Below are 23,014 nucleotides of genomic sequence, written 5' to 3'. Positions count from 1 at the left end.
CCCACTGCCTACATATATAATATGTATTTATATATATGTATTTATAATATATGTTAATTATTTTGATGCCTAGGTTTTTTTTAACAACCCCCCATAATCAAAACGGCGTTGTTTTGAGCCTTGTATTTATAACCCTTCAACCTCTCCCCACTCACAATCCCGAAATCCTTAATAGTTAACCCTCCCGAGTCCTTGCAACTGCTACTAGCAATCCCCTTCACCCGCCGTAAGTCCTCTCACCATTTGTGATACCATCATGAGTCATCGCCGCCTATCAATCTTGCCGAAGTCGTCATCTTTCACAACGAAGCTAAGGCCGATTTCTCTTGATCTCATCTAGTTTTTTTTTTTTTTTAATTTACGCAATATGGATGATGGAGGATGAGATTAAATGAAAATGAGATTGTAAATTGTGTACTGTGGAGGATGAATGTGCATGTGAATTGTTTGAACTTTGAATGAAATTTTTTAGGGTTTCAGTATGCATAGAGAGTTAGAGACCATTTGAAGTTTATTGTTTGAGAATTTGAAGTTTATTTTTTAGGGTTTCGGTGTGCATAAAATCAAATGAAGTTGTATGAACTATTTTTTCAGAAAGTAAAAAATTGATTTTTTGATAAGATTTTTTCAAATGAAGCTGTATGAACTCTTTCATAAGATTTTTTTATTTATTTTTTATTTTTTCAGAAAGTACAAAATTGAAAGGGGTATAGTGATATATAAAAAGTCAAGCACCTTTGTAACCTGACAGTGTAATATATAAAAAACTTGGCAAGTTTTTATCATCGGCTCTGTCTGGACTTTGTGACTTCATGTCACTAACTTGAATACTTACTTCAAGCTTCATGGCATGGGTTTGAGAGCTGGTGAGAGGGAGAAACGAGAGAGGGTTTAAAACCATGAGGTATTCTAAATTACCTCCCTTTTTTATTTGTTATATGTATATATGAAGTTTAAAAACCATGAGTTTTGTTAAAATTGTATCAAAAAATACTTTTAATTACAACTGGAACAATTTATTTATCTTGACAGTAGAGCTTCAACCATTTGCATGAGACCTTGGAATGGGGTTGGGAAAAGACGTATAAAAATACTCGTCGATGATATAATGAGTTTGATCAACTCAAAGTTTTGCATCTTAAGCAAGCAACATATAAGTAAATAAAAATGATACTGTTATAAGAAAAATACATAGGGTTGCATGTATGCATTTTGAAACCAATAGAAGAATAACTGTCTAAATTCATTGACCAAATAAATAAAATAATTTTACACAATGTATTAGCATCAAAAAGTACATGTAAATAACTCTTACAACTAATAAAGTAGAGGGATAGATACACAACTAACCAATAGGGGTGCTACCTGCACCCCCTCGAGGTAGGGGCCCTTCCTGCACCCCGGCCAAGACATGGGCAGGGGGTGGGGTAAGGTTTGCTTTCCAAAATCTGACTGTGCACCCCCATGGACAGGATCCCCAATCCGAGTTCCAGAGACGAATTTGGACTTCTAATCTATCCACCCCCCATCCAACCTATATGGGCCCATGGACAATTGGGCCCAAAACCTGTTGAGCCATTTTGGGCCTATATACAATTCTAAATTGCCTAAATTTTTTTTTAAAAAATAAAAACAATATTATACATATTACATAAAATGAAACAACGCTTGTTAAAGCGTAAAACATAAAATTCTAAGTTTTAGCTATTAAGTTAGTTACTTCTAATTTGTAACTAAAAATTCTAAGCTATTACAATAATACAAATTAATCTAAAACTATTACTAATTTTTAAATAATTTAAATGAATAATAATGTTTCAATAAAAAAACAAATTGTAGCAAGATGACTTATGAGATTATTTGACATTGACTTTGAGATTGAAATTTGGAAATGGTGGGCAAGTGAAATTATAAAACTTGAAACATTAATAGGAAAATAAATTAGAATTACAAATAATATATACATATGTAAAAAAGTTACAAACTTAAAACTACAAGTACAAACCAATATGAGATCATAAGCTTCTGGTTGTAGGCCTTTCTATCAAAGATTCAAGATTATATCATTGGGGATTTGGGATTAGACTTGGGCAAGTGAGACTATAAAACCTAAAAAACAAAATAAGAAAAATAAATTATAAATAGAAAATATTATATAGATATGTAAAAGTTAAAAAATTAAAAGATGAGATCATTAAGATTAGGATTGGACATGTGAGAGTGAGATTATAAAAGCTGAAAAAAATACAAGAAAAATAATTAGAATTACAAACATTATATACATACTACAAATAATTAAGAGACAAGTTATACAAATCAATGACAATGGTGGATCGAACTATGAAGTCATATTGCAGCCGATGTAGACGTAGCCTCATTTGTTGAAGTTGTCCCTATAACAATTAAATTTAAAATTAAAACCGGTCAAATGAATATAAGTAATAACACAATATATTATAAATAAAAGCAAATCAATGAATTAAGAGTGATTATCGGATTCAGGCTGTTCACCACCCTTCTCGTCCACCTCCACAAAATCTACCACATATGGAATATGAATTGGCTTTCCTTTTATTCAATTCTGAGTGCAAATCAATGCTTCAACAGTAGTAAGAGACAATGAACTCTAGAATGGATCCAATTTAAGCCCCCTGATGCTTAAGGCCAACTTTGAGGCTACGGTAGTAATATGGATGGCCAAAATACTACAAGCTATGTCTCCAAGGATGGGATACCTGACGACATTAACCTTCCACTAAGATAAGATATCAAACCCCCGCGTAAATGAGTGCATCTCCACTGCCAAGTATCTATCCAATTCCGATTGGCTCGACAACATGCTCAACCTCTCATCCCACCCCAACCTACGCTTTTTCACCATCTTGACTTCGAGAGGAGGCGCTGTGATAGGTGTACGTGCCGGAATATTATCACCCCTGAATGTGGCAAACTCATTAAAAAATCTATTAAGGGTTTCCCTAACTTTTACCACAATATGATCCACCCATACATTCCCGCTCACCAATTTCAAACCATAAACCATGCCATCAATTTTGTATTGAGAAGAACAATAGTCACGTATAGAAAAATACTTATCCTACTCAAATCTCTCAAATACTTGTCATACTTAGTCCTTATGCTCATTACCATTTCCTGTAGCCTAATTTGGTCACTCTCGTACATTTCATCAAATTGCTCTTTCACCTGACATACTAGATGACAAAATTTATGAGATGCAACGTACAAAGAATTGGAAATGATGGTTGTGATCTCGTAAAAAAGACTAAAAAATTCTACAAAAATCTTAGCTACAATCCAATCATCATCATTAGGCCTGCCCAATCCGACCTCCTCCTTAAAATGATTAATATATTATATGTCTTCATCACCCAATAAGTCAAAGGTCTTTCTATAATGTTAGGCCGTCTCCAACATCAAGAAGGTTGAGTTCTATCTTGTAGGAACATCAAGACACAACCCCTTATTACATTCAATACCCATAGCCCTCACTGCAACCTTGAATTTATCAAGTGTAGCCGGTGAAGATCTCACAAACCTCACTGCACTTCTAACTCTTGTAACAAAATCGTTCGCATCTTTCAAACATATGCAACTATGATATCCCACATGATAAAGATAATGGTAGGTGGTGTGTGGGATCTCACATTGCTTAGGAATGAGAAATTTTGCTCTTTATAAGGTTCCAATGGGGTTCCAATTGTATCATTGACTAGTATTTTTAGAGTATAGGTCATGTAGTTTGGGTCTTCCATTAGGGTGTCACAACAACACATCTCACATATCAACACTCACCACCCATAATTGACTTATTGTCATCTCTAATCTTATTCTTAAGATACCCCAAAACAACATCGTTAGAAGATACATTGCTAATCGTTACAGTCACAACCCGCTCCAACCCCCATTCCTCTATTGCAATCTCCAAGGCCTTCCCAATGGTGTTACCATTGTGATTGAGAATTAAACAAAACTTGAGATTTTTTTTGTTTAATTGACAATCACAATCTATAAAATGTGTCGTCAGAGATATATAATTCAAATTTTGAACTAATGTCCATGTATTAGTGGTGAGGCAAACTCTTTGACCTCTCAATTGATTTTTCAACAATTCTCTATGTACATCGTATAGTTTAATAATATCTTTTGCCACCATGTGGCGAGAAGAAAAGTTAAACCTACGTTCGAAGTACTTAGAATATATTTTGAACCCTTCACCCTCTACAAACCAAAATGGTAGCTCGTCTATTATAACCATACAAGTTAGGTGTCTCCTACACTCATTCGGATTATACTTTGTGTACCCCTTTAACGTTCCCCCCTTACTACTCTCATCTGTCGTTTTTTTTAGTCCAATCTTCAGTCTAGACTCTAGATTCCTTAGTACTGTTCCTTCCCACAATGCAAAACAGATTCCTTAGTACTGCTTCCCAAAATGCAAACAATATAATGAAACAATCCAATCCAAACAGATGGAAATCATGAAATGAACTAGAGTTGGAATATAGATAAGCACAGTTCATAAACATATTAATTTCTAGGTTTCTTTTACAAGAACTAAGTCAAGAACAGGGAATTTGCTAATCACAATGACTTTGTGGTACATAATATCAAAATGAGTAAAAATAACTAGAAAACCGCAAATTCAGAAGCTCCGGCTCCAGTGAATGTACAGAAACTACATCATGGCTTTAATCTAAGAGTACATAGGCAGAATAAATGCCAAGAATTAAACCTAATTACCATCCTCTTTGTCCATTTGGTTGCTGGGAAAGCCAGTAAGGTTAAAAGAACTTAAAATGCTCACACATTTTTCATAATTTCAGTTGTAAAGAAACTTAACTTACTAAGAAAAAACAACTATACCAAATGGTCATACTAAAATCGGTTCAATCCAAATATTGAGTAGGTTGTTAATATCTGTATGGAGACGCACATGATCAAAAATTTCAGTTGCAGAGCCCTACTTCATTTTATTTACCTACAATTTCTTAGCAACCAAGCAGAGCATAAACTAAAATCAGAGATTTCCACGTAAAAAAAGAAATTAAAATAAAAGCATCCTAACCAGGATCGCACTGCTGATAAAACTCTTCAACTTCTGCAACCACGTAACAAAAAAAAAAAAACCAAAAAAAAAAAAAAAAATCAAACTTGAAGAAAAATTTCGAGAAATTAGAAAAAAAAAAAAACAGAGAATTAAAGAACTAAAAGCATCCTCGACGGTACAGGGGATGTACGCTGCACCACCATCAATGCCACTTCTATGACACTTTCTGCCGGTTGGGAAGAGAGCGAGAGAAGACTCGGAGACGTTTTGTTTTCCAGAGGGAAAGCCTGGAAGATCGAAAACAAGAGAGCCAGAGACAAAGTGTGGTCTCAATAAGATTATTCTGGATTGGTCATATGCATTTTTAAATTTTATATAAGATCACGTGAATTTATATTTATATATTTTATTTAAATTTAATCTCTACATTAAATTATTTATTTACTCTTTATATAATAATAAAATATTATTATTTTAATAATTAATTAATTTAATTTTATTTTATTATATTTTATAGTTCTACCAATTAAATATTAATAATAATTATATTCTAATTAAATTAATATTAAAAAATGATATTATTAAATGTTAATAATAATTATATTTTGAATGTTAAATGTTAATTATATTCAAATTAATTTAATTTGTTTGCTTGGAGTGAAAAATTAATATTTTAATATTTGATAAAGCAATTGTAGTTGGCTATATTTGATGAAGCACTGTAGTTAAAATTCAAATTATTTTAGAGATGCTTAATCTAATGTGAGGTCTTTTTGATATAGATTATCTAAATTTTAGTCCTTCTTTAATTTTGACCAAACCAATGAAGATGCTCTAAGAGACGCGATTTTGTTTTGTGGTGGTTGATTTTCGATTTTGGTTTTAGGTTTCGATTTCGATTTTGGTTTTGGTTTTGATTAAGGCTTGTATTAGCTGTTTTGAATTGCAGTTCTTCTAGTAGAAGCAATCTCGTGTACCGATTGCGCACCGTTCCGCTAACGTGACTTTTCATATTATATACAAAAAACCAAAACACAAAATGCAGAGAATGAAGAAGGCATACACAAAATGCAGAGAAAAAAGACATCGTCTTCATCAAATCCCCTTCGTCTAGGTACAAGCAATCTCCCCTTCGTCTGTCTCTTCTCCCCCAAATCCCACCCCAAATCTCACCCCAAATCTCGTCGTCTAACCTTTGGTTGGTCTCCTCTGCATCGACAGTCTCCTCTGCGCGCGACCCACATCCGTAAGGGAACTCCTCTGCATGCAACCCACCTCCGCCACTCAAGGGAACTCCTTTGTGCGCGACCTACCTTTGTCAAGGTCAGTCCTCTCTAATGCTCCGTGATGATTACCAGCCAAGGTGATTCAACTTTGAATGCTGAAATGGAACCCGTATGTTTACTATGAACCCAAAGGAATCACTGAACTGAAACTCTCCTCCTACATTAACAACATTTTCTGTTAAAATATGATGGTAGGCTAAAAGTAGCACAATTTTACTTGCTTTGTACATGGCTTTTGTACGGGAAAATTTGGGACAAATGCAAGTTTCTGTTTTCTTTTTGTTCAGAAGACCGTTTTAAGTGGTCTAAAAGGCATATTGGGGTTTGCAATAGAGAACTAGAACCCCATTTCTTACCGCACATGCCATAATGCCATTGAGTTATGCTTCAAAACTTTTTGTATGTTCTCTTCATTTTCAATTTTCTTTTCCCAGTTCTAATTGAGAGGAAATGATGATATTTGTTCAATCAAGTCTGCCCAATTGAGATGTTCATGATAAAAAAAAATGTGTTACTTTGATTTCATCACCCATTGTGATGTGGCATGAAGTGGTTGGAATTGATCAAACAGGAATCCAGACCTTTTCACTCATTCTTAATAATTACACTTTACCCATCCTTGTTGAGTCCTGAGCATACATAGGGCCATCAAGTCCATCTGCAGAAGCATTTATTTAAGGAAGATGATCATTGGAGTGCCAGGTCCACATCAATAAAATCAGTTTGAATGAACACTCATTCTTTTGACTTGATAATGCAGGAGATGTACATGACAAGGGTAGAGATTGCAAGGGCACAAGCTTATTAACATGAGGTAGGAAAGCAATTTAGGCATAGCCTCCTCCATAACTGGTTGAGCTTTTAACTGATTGTACGAGCGTGAAAAGAGCTCTACCATATTAACATTTTTTTTTGTCATTTTCATTGTAATTAATTTTACCCATGTCAGTATTTCATAATTTGTTTTGTATTTCATCATGATCTTACCCATATCTGTATTCCATAATTTTTTAATTTTTTTTAATTTTTTTTTTTATTTTCATTGAAATTTGTTCAAGCCGTGCATGCATCCCATGCATTCCATGCAAACCAAGGTGCACAACCTGCAACAAAAACAAAGGAGTCCACCCAGTGCATGCATCATTTCTGCAGAAAGTTCTTGACTTTTCATATGCAGCTTCTGTAGTGGATTTCAAGATTCCAGTCCTGGATGTGAAATTTTCATCTCAGGAAAATTGCAATACCAAGGCTCCCCTTGAAGCCCTCTTGACTAACATGCAGGAATCAAGCATCGAAGTTCCTTGCATCAAGGATACGGATTATCACTCCCCAATTACAGAGCAATGCAACTTAATTTCATTGGAGAATGGTGAACTGTCAGCTCCTGCAGACAACAACCATATTTCAGTGGATATGAACTACTGCGATGTAGTGGATGTGCCTTTGATCATTGAGGGTGAAAGCTTGCAGGACTATTGGACATTCTACAGCCATGAAATCTTTGCAAAGAGTCTCATATGATACAACTTTTTTTTTTGTATAAACTTGGTTTAGGCAAGTAATAGATGTAGCTGCTATTGTAATATGTAGATATTGTTGTTGTTCCTTGTTGAACATTTTCTTTTTGGTAAAGAGTGTTAAAGTTTTGCCCTTATGTGAATAACAGTCCCCTTGTTGAATTTAGCTTCTCAATCTCCTTATGAATAATATATTCCAGGTTCCCCTATTGTCTGTCATAACCAATCTGGGTTTTATGGGTACAAGTTTCCAAGTTCTTTTTTTCTTGTTTTTTTTTTTTTTTCCAAACTGGGTTGTTCCAAACACAATAACAATAACTAGGAGACGCATAAGCAAGCCGAAATTTATGTACAGTAAGACTTCCCAACAATATTTTTGTAGCAAATATCATTACTTAGATTATCTAGTACAAAAAGCAGAGTTCCATTAGCATACAACAACTGTTCTTAATTAGTGCCAATAATTTGCTAAAGAGATAAGGATAACATAACAATCGGTCATGATCATTGTGCTTATTTTTAAAATAAATTTCCATTAGATTTCAACCAGCAAACAACACAACTTACATAACCTAACAGTTTCTTTCGATAACCTTACCCATCCATTACATAACCTGTCCGGTTGGTAGAGTTTTATTTACAAAAGCAAACCAACATTGGGAATTCACTTAGATCCTATTAAATAACATGAAATAACTATGGCAAATCCCCAATACACATGAAGTAGTGTGCGTGAACGCTGCACTTCTACTTGTTTCATCAGAAGATCGATTTGATCATAGTGGATAGCCAACTCCCTCTTCTTAATCTCATCATTTCTCTTGTGAAGCACCATCTCCCTTTTCTCGATCTCATCCTCTCTCTCTCAGATTTGAATCAAACAAGTCATAGATGCACTGTTATCTGCAGCTTGTGACACCAACAACACAAGTTATTGAATTTTAAAAAATTTAATAAACCTGAGAAAGAGTATAGTAATTGTTGCATAACAAGTGGGTTTAGTAGATGGGCTTCTCAGCTTGTAATTAGCGATAGATGGTACAAAATGATTTCAAATCAAAAGATTAAAAACTAACTGGAATGATTTAAATCAAAAGATTAAAAACTAACTGGAATAAGAAACAGATAAACTCTCAAACTAATAGTGTGCTAGGAAAACAAGTGCATCAAAAAATAAGTAATTATCAAACTAGAATGAATCTGAAGATATAAAATAGATGATGAAAATCAAACTTGTGTTAGCCTACAAAGCAAGAAAACTTCTTAGACTGAGCACAAATGGACATGCATTACTCGACTGCATACAGAGTTTTTCTAGAGAAAAAAGGGCCTTGCCGTGGAGATAAAAAAAAAAAAAAACTCAACTTTATGACTTCCAATTGAAGGATTGGAAGCAAACTTTGGAAACTAAGCTAAACTAAAACTACTAGAGCAATTTACCAATGAACTAACTATATTTTAGAAAATCTAGTCATGACTTATTTCTAATCATAAAACTAGAAAATCAAAAAAATACTCAACGTGTCTTTGAATCCAGATCAATGTGAGATCAGCAATCCCTCAAGCCTTTTTTGAAAGCACAACGAAGATAATAGTGGAGAAATAATTGATGGCAAAAGGGCTATATATTGGAAAATTTTTACTGAAAATCTCTAAACAAATCAACCTAAATTTACTGAAAATCATAGAGAGAGAGAGAGAGATATACCGGTGCTTGAGAAAATTAGCGTTAGCTTTGATGAAAAATCAGGGAGATGATGGGGTTAGGGTTCAGAAGCTTTAATGGGCTTCTAGGCACGAGACGATGGGGAGAAGAGGAGAATGAAGGAGTGAACATCATCGTCTGAGAATGGAGGAGAGAATGAGTTTCAACTTTCAAGTTGAAGAGAATGGAGCTAGAGAGAGAGACAAGAAAACGGAGAGGAAAAGTCCTAAATTTCGTTTAATTAAAACTCACCGTTTTACTAGTTGACATGGAGATTGGTCTGCAAACAGTACACAAAATCAGCTTGCATTTAGACTTTTCCTTTTTCTTTTTTGAGAATAACTTCTAAACGGTTAGTCCATTAAAGGGCTGAAAACAACTTTCAATGTGCTTCTGCCATGTAGCCCACCCATTAACCTAGAATGCATTCGCATTGCACCGAACCCAGATCCCTCACCCCCTCGAAAACCATGGCTAGATCCCTCCCCTCACCCTCGTCTCTCTCTCACCAAACCCAGATCCCTCAACCCTTGAAAACAAGATTAGATCCCTCCTCTCACCCTGTAATCTATGGCAGCCACTTCCCTCAACACCAAGAAGAAGAAAAATTCAACCTTTCCCCCAAGGAGAGGCCATATCAAAGCTCCGATTTTTGGGAGCATTGCCAAGAAATTGTATCCACAGCCTCAAAGGTGGGAGAAGCATTGGAAAAAAATCAGAGGAGAGCACTGAAGTGGGGAAACTCTGCTTCTTCAACCCCACCCTCAAGCGCATACGACTCTGATTTGAATTCTGAGAGCTCCTAGAAAGTAGTGTTATAAAACCATGTTCTCTCAATTGAGCTTTGTCCATGGCGTTTTTGTCCTTTACTTGGTATTTATTATCTTGGAGAAGCTATTTATTTCTGTCCTTTTACATACAGAATAAAGCTGCTTCTATGGTGTTCTAGGGTACATGTTTAGGTAGTATTTTGTGTGGTTTGGAGATGTGGGAATAAGATTATGCTATGAATTGATTGGTATGAGCTGCAGGACTCGGATTTTTGGGGAGTTTTTGTCTGCCCATAATCCCATCTAGCTTTATTTGTGATTCGGGTTTATGGGTAAGTTCTTAGTTCTTATGTTGTAGGAAAGAAAAGAAAGACAGAAAAAGACAGAAAGCATCTTCCTTTTGTAAGTGGTGGAAAGAATGATATGTTGGTTTTTCATCTTAGAAATGATTAAAATATTTGATGTAAAGTGAAAATAATGTGAACCATTACCATTGTTCAATGTATCGGTTCGGTTATCTAGATTTTGTGTCTTGGTACTTGAACCAATGTATGCCTCTTAGGGATATGAGCCATAACCACTTCCCAACCAAATAAAGAGTTGTGTCATTTGGTGAATTAGAAACATTTTCAATGTATTCTCTAATATTTGAGAAGTTGTGACTTCTCAAAAGGGCTCATTCATTTAAGTTGTGACTTTTCACAAGCACCATTTCATTTATGTGATGTGACTTTTCACATGTACCCTTTCATTTAAATAAGTTGTAACTTTTCACATGTGATCTTTTATTCTCTATAAATAAGGAACCCTACCCATAAATTCATGAACTCCAAATTCTCTACAAAACTTAGAGAAACACCTCCTCATTCTCTTTGTCTTTCTTTCTTTGGGATTTGGCTATTTTATATCGGGTTTGAGGATCTCCTTTTGTGTGCACCGACGAGGAGATTAATGGGAACCGACGTTGTTGTATCTTGGGAGTAGACTGTCAAGAAGCCTAGTGCATGTTTAATATTGGAGGCGGCGGAATCTACTCTAAGGAAAGCATTTATCACAACGTGCCTCAACACCGGGTTCTCTCTTTCAAATTTGTTCTTGTTATTTTACATATTCTCTAGTTTACAAAGCATTTCAGAATATTTTCCCAACAATCTTAGAGTAGATCTTCTCTTTGTTAAACTAAAGGTGTGTTTTAATTGATTAGTTGCCACCATGACTTCAAACGAACCTATTGCACCCGAGAAATTTGGAGGAATCAATTTTAAACGTTGGCAAGAAAAGATGAAAATCTTTCTTACAATGCTTGAATTATATTTTGTTATTGAAAATGATCCTCATTCTGATGATTTACATGAGCCCGCACGTACTATTGAATTGCAAACATATGCAGAAAAAGATAATTTGTGTAAATGTAGGATTTTAAATCATTTAAGTGACACTTTTTTATGTTTATCTACACATTAAATCTGCCAAAGATATTTGGAATGCTCTTGATAAGAAATATGGTGTACAAGATGCCGGAATGAATAAGTACACCGCAAGCCAATTTCTTAGTTTCAAGATGGATGATTCCAAATATGTGGTAGAGCAAGCCTATGATTTAACTATTCTTTACCATGAATTGGGCCAACGGGGAATGGGTATTACCGAGCGTCTCCAAGTTGCTTGTACAATAGACAAGTTGCCTCATTCATGGAAGAATTTTGGCCTATCTCTTAAACATAAGACTGAAGATATGACCATGGAAACCTTGATCTCTACCATTAGGATTCAAGAACAACACTTGGAAAATGATCTCATCCCACCATTGGTTTCTGATTTTCAGTCTAAAGCAAATATTGTAGAAGGCCATAAAACACATAAGAACCCAATACATTAGAAATCCAAATTCAATAAGGGTAAAACTAATTATGAGAATAATTTGAAACCAAAGTCATATATTAACAAAGATGATAAAAGACCCATTTGTTTTAACTGTATCAAATTGAGTCATTTGGCCAAAAATTGTCGCTATAAGAAGAGGAAATATCAAGGTAATGAATAACCAAGATCGCCTAACCCATAGGCTCATATGGTGCTTTCCGGGACCGACTCTGTTGGAACCGATGAACGGTATGTAACCATAAGTCTCCAAATTTATCTGGCTTGTAGTGCTACTGATTGGATAGTAGTAGACATATGAGCCAATGTACATGTCACTTCTAATCGCAAAATTTTTTCAACATATCAAGATACAAGCGACATGAATGTGACGATGAGTAACTCCACCTCTGCACAAGTATTTGGAGTAGGAAAAATTGTACTCAAATTAACATCTGGAAATACTCTTCCTTTAGAAGAAGTATTTTACGTACCAGAGGCGAGGAGAAACCTAATTAGTGGATCTTTACTCAATGGGGCAGGCTACACATTATTATTTCAATCCAATAAAGTTATTGTAACTAAATATGGGTCATTTGTGGGGAAAGGCTATGCGAGTGGTGGTTTGTTTGTAATAAATATTCAAAATAATGTAGTAGACAAATTTGATTCTAATAATAAATTTGTATTTTCTACATGTTCCTCTTCAATATGGCATGCTAGATTAGGCCATGTTAATTATCATAATGTTAAAAGAATGATGGATTTAGAGATTATTCCTAAAGTTCCTGTTGATTTGGATGAAAAATGTTTAATTTGTGTTCAATCAAAATAGCCTAGAAAGCCATTTAAATCTATTATAAGAAACTCATCGCTACTTGAATTAATTCATAGTGATGGTTGTTATTTAAATGGTGTCTCCTCTAAATATGGTAATAAATACTTCATTACTTTTATAGATGATATGTCCAAATTTTGTTATGTTTACTTGATGAAAACAAAAGATGAATCATTTAGTAAATTTGTCATCTATAAAACTGAAGTTGAAAACCAATTGGAGAGAAAAATTAAAATTATCAGGTCTGATAGAGGAGGTGAATACTCCTCTAATCAATTGGCTAAATACTGTGAGGAGAATAGTATTATACATGAGGAAACTGCTCCATATTCTCCTCAATCCAATGGTGTTTCTGAAAGAAAAAATAGAACCTTGGTGGATATGATCAAATGCATGCTCTCTAGTTCCGGCCTACCTGAGCAATGGTGGGGGGAAGCAATACTTGCATCTTGTTTTATCTTGAATAGGGTACCATTTAAGGGATCTGATAAGACACCGTATGAACTCTAGAAGGGTAGAGTACCCAATATTAATTTATTTAGAGTTTGGGGTTGTCTTACAAAGGTTAATGTTCCAAAAATTAAGAAAATAAAATTAGGTCCCAACACAGTAGATGCAGTATTCATTGGGTATGCTAGATATAGTTCTGCATATAGGTTTTGATTATCAAATCAGAAGTCCAAGGTATTGATCTCAACACCATCATGGAGTCTAGGGATGCAACATTCTTTGAAGATCTATTTCCTTTCAAAAATAAGTTAGAAATATCTTTACCTACAGTAAGTTTTCCTTCCACCAGTAGTCAACCTATCATTATATATAATCCTGACAGTGTATCTGGATTAGAAAATGAACTTGGAAGAGGAAAACGAGTTAGAAAGGAAAATAATTTTGGACATTACTTTTATACTTATTCTATGGAGGAAGACCCATTGACTTTCAAGGAAGCCATGCTTTCTATTGATTCTACTTTCTAGAAAGAAGCAGTAAATAGTGAGATAGAATCTCTTAAGATTAATCGTACTTGGAATTTATGTGATCTTCCACCTGGATGTAAAATCATTGGATGTAAGTGGATTTTTAAAAAGAAATTGAGACCTGATGGTACTATTGATAAATTTAAAGCTAGGCTAGTTGTAAAGGGATTTACACAAAAAGAGGGTATCAATTATTTTGATACATATTCTCCTGTTACTAGAATAATCACAATTCGTGTTTTAATTGCTCTAGCAGGGATCCATAAACTTGAAGTCCACCAAATGGACGTAAAGGCCGCATTTCTAAATGGCGATCTAGAAGAAGAGATATATATACATGGATCAACCAGAGGGGTTTGTGGTTCCAGGACAGGAAAGAAAAGTTTGTAAACTTATTAAATCTCTCTATGGTTTGAAGCAAGCTCCTAAACAATGGCACCAAAAGTTTGATGAAATAATTTTATCTTATGATTTTAAGATAAATGAATCTGATAAGTGTTTATACACTAAAATAGTTGATGGTGCATGTGTAATGCTATGTCTTTACGTTGATGATATTCTCATCTTGGTACCAATATAGATATTGTTCTTGATGTTAAAAATTTTTTATCTAAGAATTTTGACATGAAAGACGTGGGAGAGGCACAGGTAATTCTTGGTATTAAATTAATGAGATATTGTGATGGTATTAACATAAATCAATCTCATTATATTGAAAAGATTCTTAAAAAGTTTGAGAGATTCGAATGCAAACCTGTTAGTATTCCACTTGATCATTGTTTGCATTTAAGTAAGAATCTTGGAGATCCTGTGTCACAACTGAGATATTCTCAAATTATTCGTACGTTACTGTATATTGCTAATTCTACTAGACCTGATATTTCATATGCTGTGAGTAGACTTAGTAGATATACTAGTAGGCCTGATGATTCTCATTGGAAGGCATTGGAAAGAATTCTTAAATATTTGAAAGGAACCATGACATATGGTATCCATTATTCTGGGTATCCCACTATATTAGAAGCATACAGCGATGCTAGTTGGATAACTGACACAGTAGATCATAAGGGAACGAGTGGATATATTTTCACTCTTGGTGGAACAGTTGTGGCTTGGAGATCTTCTAAGAAAACTGTGATTTCACAATCTACTATTGAGTGGCTTAAGAATTTATTATCAGAAATTCCACTAGTTAAAAAACCAATGCCAGCTATTTCTGTTCTTTGTGACAATCAGGCTGTGATAAGTGTTTGTAATAACAAACACTTTAATCATAAGAGGAGACATTTAAGTATCAGGCATTCTACGATAAGATACCTGATAAAGAATGGATACCTGACTTTGAAATATGTAAAATCAGAAAATAACCTAGCGGATCCTTTGACGAAAGGACTAGCAAAGTCGAATGTTATATGTACATCAAGGGGGATGGGACTGAAGTCCATTAATTAGGTCACCAATAGTGGCAACCCAACCTTCCTGACTGGAGATCCCAAGAAGAAGGTTCGATGGGAAGAACAAACTATTTGAGTGATTGGATAGCACTATTAAAATATTATTAAAGATTCATCCCTAGGGTGTGAGTGCTACAAATGCAATGGCAAAAGAAAAGCGAAATGCTTTGAATGAGTCCAAGACTAAGGCGAGGTATTGAATTGCAGGTACCCTTGGAGGACTCACCTATGTGAGTGTGATTGTGGGGCCGTAGTCTATGGCAATTGGGCTATTTCCTAGAGCACTCATGAATCCAATATACGGTGCACAACCTTTATGCACCACCTTGAAAGGAACCTGATATATGTCGTACTACGTGTGTGGTGTGGAGAAGCCTGAGTTAAAGATTATGGTTCAAGACTTGGTTCACCATGGATCTTTCAGATGGAAACATGCTAACACTAGGTAGACGTTCAAAGCCGCAAGCTACCTCTATTGATGCATAGTACTTAGTCCAAAGAAAGAAAATTGTACTCTATTTTGTTCTTTAAAATATTTTAATCAGGTGGGGGATTGTTGGTTTTTCATCTTAGAAATGATTAAAATATTTGATGTAAAGTGAAAATAATGTGAACCATTACCATTGTTCAATGTATCGGTTCGGTTATCTAGATTTTGTGTCTTGGTACTTGAACCAATGTATGCCTCTTAGGGATATGAGTCTTAACCGCTTCCCAACCAAACAAAGGGTTATGTCATTTGGTGAATTAGAAACATTTTCAATGTATTCTCTAATATTTGAGAAGTTGTGACTTCTCAAAAGTGCTCATTCATTTAAGTTACGACTTTTCACAAGCACCATTTCATTTATGTGATGTGACTTTTCACATATACCCTTTCATTTAAATAAGTTGTGACTTTTCACATGTGATCTTTCATTCTCTATAAATAGGGAACCCCACCCACAAATTCATGAACTCCAAATTCTTTACAAAATTTAGAGAAACACCTCATCATTCTCTTTGTCTTTCTTTCTTTGGGCTTTGGCTATTTTATATCGGGTTTGAGGATCTCCTTTTGTGTGCACCGACGAGGAGATTAACGGGAACCAACGTTGTTGTATCTTGGGAGTAGACTGTCAAGAAGTCTAGTGCATGTTTAATATTGGAGGCGGCAGAATCTACTCTAAGGAAAGCGTTTATCATAACGTGCCTCAACACCGGGTTCTCTCTTTCAAAATTGTTCTTGTTATTTTACATATTCTCTAGTTTACAAAGCATTTCAGAATATTTTCCCAACATGATATGGGTACTTGTGTTGGGTTGCTTGGAGTCGAACTGGCTGGTTGTGGCGGGCCGCCTAGAGTCGGAATGGCTGTGGCAGCGACTAGATGAGTTTTAAATAGGGGCACAACGGGTAGCAACAAAGAGGAAGCCTTCATGGCATGGTTAACAATCTGATGTAGTCATCTTCATGATTTTATTTTGTACACTGCTTAGATGTCAATGTGTTATTGGCTGCTGCTCTAAGGCGTAAAACAGTCATAACCACTCCAAAGTGGAACTCTTTTTTTTTCTTAATAGAACAACTTTCATTCATAAGAGTTACTCAATACAATGTTTTTCAGCTAGTAGCTTACTAGTAATATTATTAGTATATGTGCTAGTGAAAATATTACTTCAATCCAACATTGCATTTACTCTAATGAAAGCGCCAGTTTTGTTAAGATATGTGCTATCTAGTTTTCAATTCTTCTTACAAAACTGATCTTCCAGCTATGCAGATCTTTAAAACTCTCTTTGATATCTTGAATCATTTGCTCATATGCTGTCCAACACGTCTTTGAATTCACCACAACCTCTAAGATAACTTTTGCATCTCCTTCTATAATCACCTTTCTGAATCTCATCTCTAAACACAACTCAATTGCTTTCTTCATAGTTGATGCTTCTGCTAGTAATGGTTGAGACAACAAGCACTGTGGTTCACTACAAACTGCCATTTGTTCTCCATTATGGTCACTAATGATAATCCCAACACCTACTTTCTAGTTTTTTGAATCTATAGCAGCATCAAAATTAACTTTAAACCAACATTCCTCAGGTTTTCTCCATATAACCCTCTCTCTTATTGGATGTTTTACAGTGTTCCCCATCACCTTCTTCTGTTGAGCATCTTTGAACTCTTTTAATGACAATAGAGCAAATTGAACAATTTATTTTGAGCCATCAAAATGATTCTCGAAAACTTATATATTTATGCTATGCCATATACTTCTTAACATAACTGCTACTTCTTCTAATTTCTCTTGAGACAGCCTAAGACACATTTTTCCCCATAGCTCCATAAAATCCCCAGCCATAACAGACCACTTCTGTAAAGCACTTCCATTTTCTGCCCATACATCACACACAATAGGACATTGCCATAGAGCATGTAACACAGTCTTCCTTTTATGTTTGCAAATTGGACATAATTTATCTTCAAATACCTTTTTTGGCATAAGTCCAACCTTACTTGGACGAGCATTTGAGCCTACCCTCCATAAAAAGTGTTTGGCTGCATTTCCACATGGGTTTCCACAACCCCTCTACATGCCCCCCTTTTGATGATTCCCCTTCCCTCCTTAGGCTTAACTGCTTTGCTACATAATAATCACTTCTGACATTATACTTACCATCTTTACTGTATTTCAAGATTAACTTGTCTTCACAATTTCTCTTACTAATTGGGATCTTACAAATGATATCAGCTTCCTCTTGACAAAAATGATTGTTTATCAAACTTTCATTCCATAACTGCAAACCAGGTAAAATAAGATCACAAACTCTTGCCTCATGTCCCAACTCTAAAACATGTGATTGCACACAATGAGAAGAAGGTGTTGGTAGCCATTTCTGACCCCAAATTTTAATATGTCTCCCATTTCCCACACACCATATTAACCTTTCCTTCATGAGTTCTTTTGCTAACCACACAATGAGGGAGTGCCACCTAACTTTACATCCAAAATACTACCACCATTAAAATACTTACTATTATAAACTCTGGAAACCAGTGAATTTGGCTCTTTTAAAAACTTCCAGCTATGCTTTGCTAACAAAGCCATCAGATCCTGGTGACTTTAACGGTGACATTTGCATCAAAGCTTGCTCAACTTCATATGTTGAAAACTGTTGTTCCAGGTCTGCATTCATTTGATCTGTTACTCTACAGTCCACATTCCTCAGGACAACATCAATGTCTTCAATAGATGGTGTTGTAGTCGAGTAGATATCTTCAAAATAATCTTTGAAAGCCTTATGAACCAAAGTTTTTAATTTCATACCGTATCGGCCGGTACGGCCAGTATTTACCGTACCGGGGTAATCACAAGTACAATAGATATATGTGTTTCGTATCGGGTTAAATACCGGCCGTACCAGTGCGTTTTGGTCAATATTGACCAGTTTTCGATATACTGGCTGATTTTTTTTTGTAATTAATGTAAAAATTATAATTTTTTCATAATTTTCACATTTGAAGACAAGTTTTTTTAACTTTTTTTAATCTTCTTTTCTCGAGGACTGAAAATCAAATCCCTACTTCCCTTTTCGTGATGAAGATCACGAGTAATTATTTTTTTAAATAGTTGGATTGAGAACTTCGAAGTATTATTGAGTTTTATAAATATGTGTTTTAATTTTTTAAGACTTGCATTGATGTTATTTTGAAATATAATTTATACATATATATTTAATTTATTATATATATACTATCCCGAAACGATACCAGTACCGAAATATTTCATTACAGTGTCTTAACCGAAACGGTATTCAAAAACTTTGTTTTGAACACCTTTTCTGCTTGTTTGTAACCTGTTCTCCATATCCCTTATCTGATAAATCTTGCTTTTCTTCCTTTTTTCAGTTGCACAAGAGTGGAAATAATTAGTGCTCCTTTCACCCATTTGATACAAATAGGTTTTTATTATTATTATTATTATTATTATTATTATTATTATTATCATCTCTGTCTCCACTTGAGATCCTCCTACTCCAGCATAATTCCCACCTCTTCTCTCAAACCCTTTATCTCCTCTATATTTCCCCACTCTTCAGTTGACTGCATCTCTCTCAACCTCTCATTTTTCACTCTAATCAAATGATCCCTCTCTCTGAAGGTATACCTACTCCAGTGGCTTAAAGCCTTACTACCTCCCTTTAATTTTGCTTGTAATCCTTCCATAGAATCTAATCCCTGCACAGCTTTATCTCATTCGGATTTAACTACAGATCCACAGCTTTCCTCAAGAGACCATCCAACTTCATACTTGAAATTCCTACTTCTTTCATGAACATCCCCCCTCCCCTTACATGAGTGAAGTTCAATAGGTTTATGATCAGAGGTACAGGCAACCATAACCTCCACTTTCACCTTATGAAAAAAAACCAGACCACATTGCATTCGCTACCACTCTATCAAGTCTTTCTCCTTCATAAAAGTTTCATCACTATGGTTATTGCACCAAGTGAAGAAATTGTTTGTCCAACCTAAGTCAAATAGGTTGCATTTATCAAGCACCTCTCTAAAATTTTCCATTTGACTTTCACTTCTAGGTCTCCCTCCCACCTTCTCATTTTGTGCCAGAATTTCATTAAAATCTCATTAAACACATCACATCTCATTAGTAGGTTTTAAGAGTTCCAATAAATCCCAGCTTTCTTTTCTTCTACTAACTTCTGGTTGTCCATAGAAACCTGTCACTACCCATTTTACATTATTATCAAGATCATTCACACATCCACTTATATGATGACTTGAATAATTAATGAGCTCAAAGTTAATCTCTTCTTTCCATTACATCAATAAACCTCCACTTCTCCCTATTGCATTAATAGTAAAGCAGCCTTCATACCCTAACTTTTTCCTCAAAACTTCATATCTTACTTTATGAAGTTTAGTTTCCATTAGAAAAACTAAACTAGGCTTCTTTATTCTTATCATACTGACAAGATCTTGAATTGTTCGGGGGTTCCCAAGCCCCCGACACTTCCAATTTAAGGTTTTCATTGCTGTTGGCGTGGTTGCTTAGCAACCTCCGCCAATACAAGTTCTTTTTCCAAACTAACCTCAACACAATTCTTCTTACTTTTCTTATTTAGCAAGTTCAACCTCTCTTCTTCCATTACTTCTTTTGCACTTCTCTTTTTTTCTACCTCAGCCATACTCATAGAAACTAGTCCAGTAGCTCTAGCTCTTCTTTTCCAAGACCCTCCTGTTGTCTTCATTTTCTCAGGTGCTTCCAAGCTGTCAATCAGATTATACTCTTGCCCTTTCTGCCCTTGTACCAGCTTATTATTTGTCCCCTTATCTTCGACTAACAACTCTTTTTTCAATTTCCCTTTAATTTTAGTATTATTGACCAGGTCAGCAAATATTTTAGATAACTGTCCTAGCTCCCCTTATTTCTTCATCCCTTTTTTTTTCTCCTTTATCCCTCCGAGAATATCTAACCCCACCTTAACTACATTTCTACTAATTGCCCCTATCTCTTTATCCCCCTTATTTAATTCAAGAAATTTGAACTTACAGTTTTTGCTTTCTGTTGAGCCTCTCCTATCTTCTCAGTAACTGCCTCATCCTGTGAAAGCTCCATCTTCTGCCTCCCTTCTAGCCCTGCCACCTCATCACCACCACTCGCCAGCGTAGGAACCACCACAGAATTGCATCTTCCCTTCTCTTCTTTGCCATATGTAGCCTCTTCTCTTCCATTACTGTCATTCCATCTTTGCTTTCTTGGTATTTTTGCTCTCAGCAACACCCCATAATGAAAAGCCTTTCCATCCACATTTCCTCTATTAGACTTATAAGACAGGGAATCATGCATAATTGTACCACAGGAAAAACAAACTCGAGGTAATTTTTCATACCTAATGGGGATCCACAGCCTTGAACCATTAACAAATATTGTTCTACCTCTTGATAATGGCTTCTTAAGATCAATCTCCACTTTCACTTTAAGGAACTGACCCCAACCAATATCTTCATCATCCACATCAACCTCTAGTACCCTACCAATTGATCTTCCAATCCTTTACCCTGTATCTCTGTTCATTCTTGCTAGTGGAAGATTATGAAGCTGCACCTACATTGACTCACAATCAAACTGCATCTTCACCGGTTGCAAATCTCCCTCAAAAGGCTTTAAAATGAACAGATTATTGTCGAATAACCATGGCCTACCCTCTTATATCTTTTGCTTATCAGCATGGTTATCAAACACAACCACAAAACAATTCATCCCCACCTCCTGAAACACTGCTGGTTTACTTAAGCGCCAAATCTTGGACATGATCAACGTGATAACACTCTTGCTAATCACTCTGTCAACACAAACTTTCCCCACCAGACATAATTCCCCATTTTTAATCATAGCTTTAGTCTCCTACTCATTCAGTTATATCGTCTCCATCTCTTTCGTCAACTTCATTTGTTCCCATAGTTCCTCTAAATCTTCCATCTCACTCTTTCATTCCCACTCAACTCTCTAAAGAACCTTGTAGAACTCACAAATTCCCTTAGTTTACTCAAAACCAACAAGTTGTTTTGACTCAGATCACCACCTCAGTTTTCTCTCAACCGAGCTAGAGAGAAAAAAGAGAGGAGAGTGTCAAGATCACTTTCACGAGTATTTCTCCATCATGTTAAATTAGAGGAATAGAGATTCTCTAGAGTTCACGGGTGAACCTTGTTAGAAGCGAGGTTGGAGGTGACATCTTCTCAAAATATTTATAATAACAATGTTAGATATAATTTTAAAGTGTGTAAGTTACGCACATTCCCTTTAAAAAAAATAGAGTCTACTATTGAAAATAATTTTTCATATGGATCTTAGAGTTACCCACTTTCTTCAAAAGGGAGGTTTGCACAATCTAAAGCTGCAAATATTGTTTCTCTATCAACAAGCAATATTGAGCAACTCATGCCTTTTTTATTAGAATGTATGAACTGAAAAGAGGTTCGGAAATGTTGAAGATTGTGGAAGGCAACTTCTCACTTTTAGAAACCCTTTGACGATCAAATTAAAGGTGACAATAAGGAATTCTTGTAATCCACCAGCTCTATTTTACTAGAAATAAATTACACCCATTAGGTCCGGTTTGAATACACAGTTCAGATGAGATAAGATAATATATTTTGAATAGTAGTGAGATTTTTTGAGTTAAGATGAGATAAGATAGTTTATAAAAAATTGGATAGTGATATGAGATGAGATAATTTTGACTTTTTGAGATTTGATAAAGGAAAATACTAAAACCACTACTGGGTATTCCCAACATTTTAAGTAAATGTTATATAGGTGACTGACACATTAAGTTACTTAAAGCACATCGCATCGATAAGTACAACTAGAAATGAAAAATTTAAGATAAAAAGTAGCACCACTACAATATTGCTCGAGACTGATGGCATTTTGGCATTCATGTGAGCTTAAGAGTAATTCTACTCTTAGGCCGGTCTAGTCTCCAACACCACACACTAATGATGTGGCAAACCGGTTTCTTAAAAACGGTCTA

General features: G+C 35.2%; 1 protein-coding gene and 2 long non-coding RNA genes across 9 annotated transcripts; 1 reads left to right on the top strand and 2 right to left on the bottom strand.

The window, feature by feature from the left end:
* Positions 1-2,220: 2,220 nt before the first annotated feature.
* LOC109020439 lies at positions 2,221-5,384 on the bottom strand. Its single transcript, XR_002000928.1, has 3 exons — positions 5,248-5,384; positions 5,087-5,119; positions 2,221-2,393 (listed from the first exon to the last, which is right to left on the bottom strand). It is a non-coding gene; the product is annotated as an uncharacterized LOC109020439 (long non-coding RNA).
* Positions 5,385-5,944: 560 nt separating this feature from the next.
* On the top strand, positions 5,945-8,033 carry LOC109020415. Of its 6 annotated transcripts, XR_004798433.1 has the most exons (4): positions 5,945-6,182; positions 6,290-6,391; positions 7,115-7,168; positions 7,413-8,033. XR_004798433.1 is itself a non-coding variant. In XM_035685730.1 (2 exons), exons 1-2 carry the CDS (start codon positions 7,164-7,166, stop codon positions 7,873-7,875), a joined length of 468 nt encoding a protein of 155 aa, XP_035541623.1. In that variant the 5' UTR covers positions 6,470-7,163; the 3' UTR covers positions 7,876-8,033. The 6 variants fall into 6 exon arrangements, 1 of the variants encoding a protein (XP_035541623.1); XR_004798434.1 differs by having other exon boundaries at positions 5,945-6,391; positions 7,636-8,033; XR_002000924.1 differs by having other exon boundaries at positions 5,945-6,391.
* Positions 8,034-8,384: 351 nt separating this feature from the next.
* On the bottom strand, positions 8,385-9,754 carry LOC109020411. 2 transcript variants are annotated; one of them, XR_002000922.2, is made up of 2 exons: positions 9,580-9,754; positions 8,385-8,780 (listed from the first exon to the last, which is right to left on the bottom strand). It is a non-coding gene; the product is annotated as an uncharacterized LOC109020411 (long non-coding RNA). The 2 variants fall into 2 exon arrangements; XR_004798437.1 differs by having other exon boundaries at positions 8,385-8,774.
* Between the last annotated feature and the right edge of the window lie 13,260 nt (positions 9,755-23,014).

The sequence above is a fragment of the Juglans regia genome, chromosome 15, assembly GCF_001411555.2.
Source record: "Juglans regia cultivar Chandler chromosome 15, Walnut 2.0, whole genome shotgun sequence".
NCBI lineage: Eukaryota > Viridiplantae > Streptophyta > Magnoliopsida > Fagales > Juglandaceae > Juglans > Juglans regia.
This window is presented reverse-complemented; position numbering and strand designations above follow the sequence as displayed.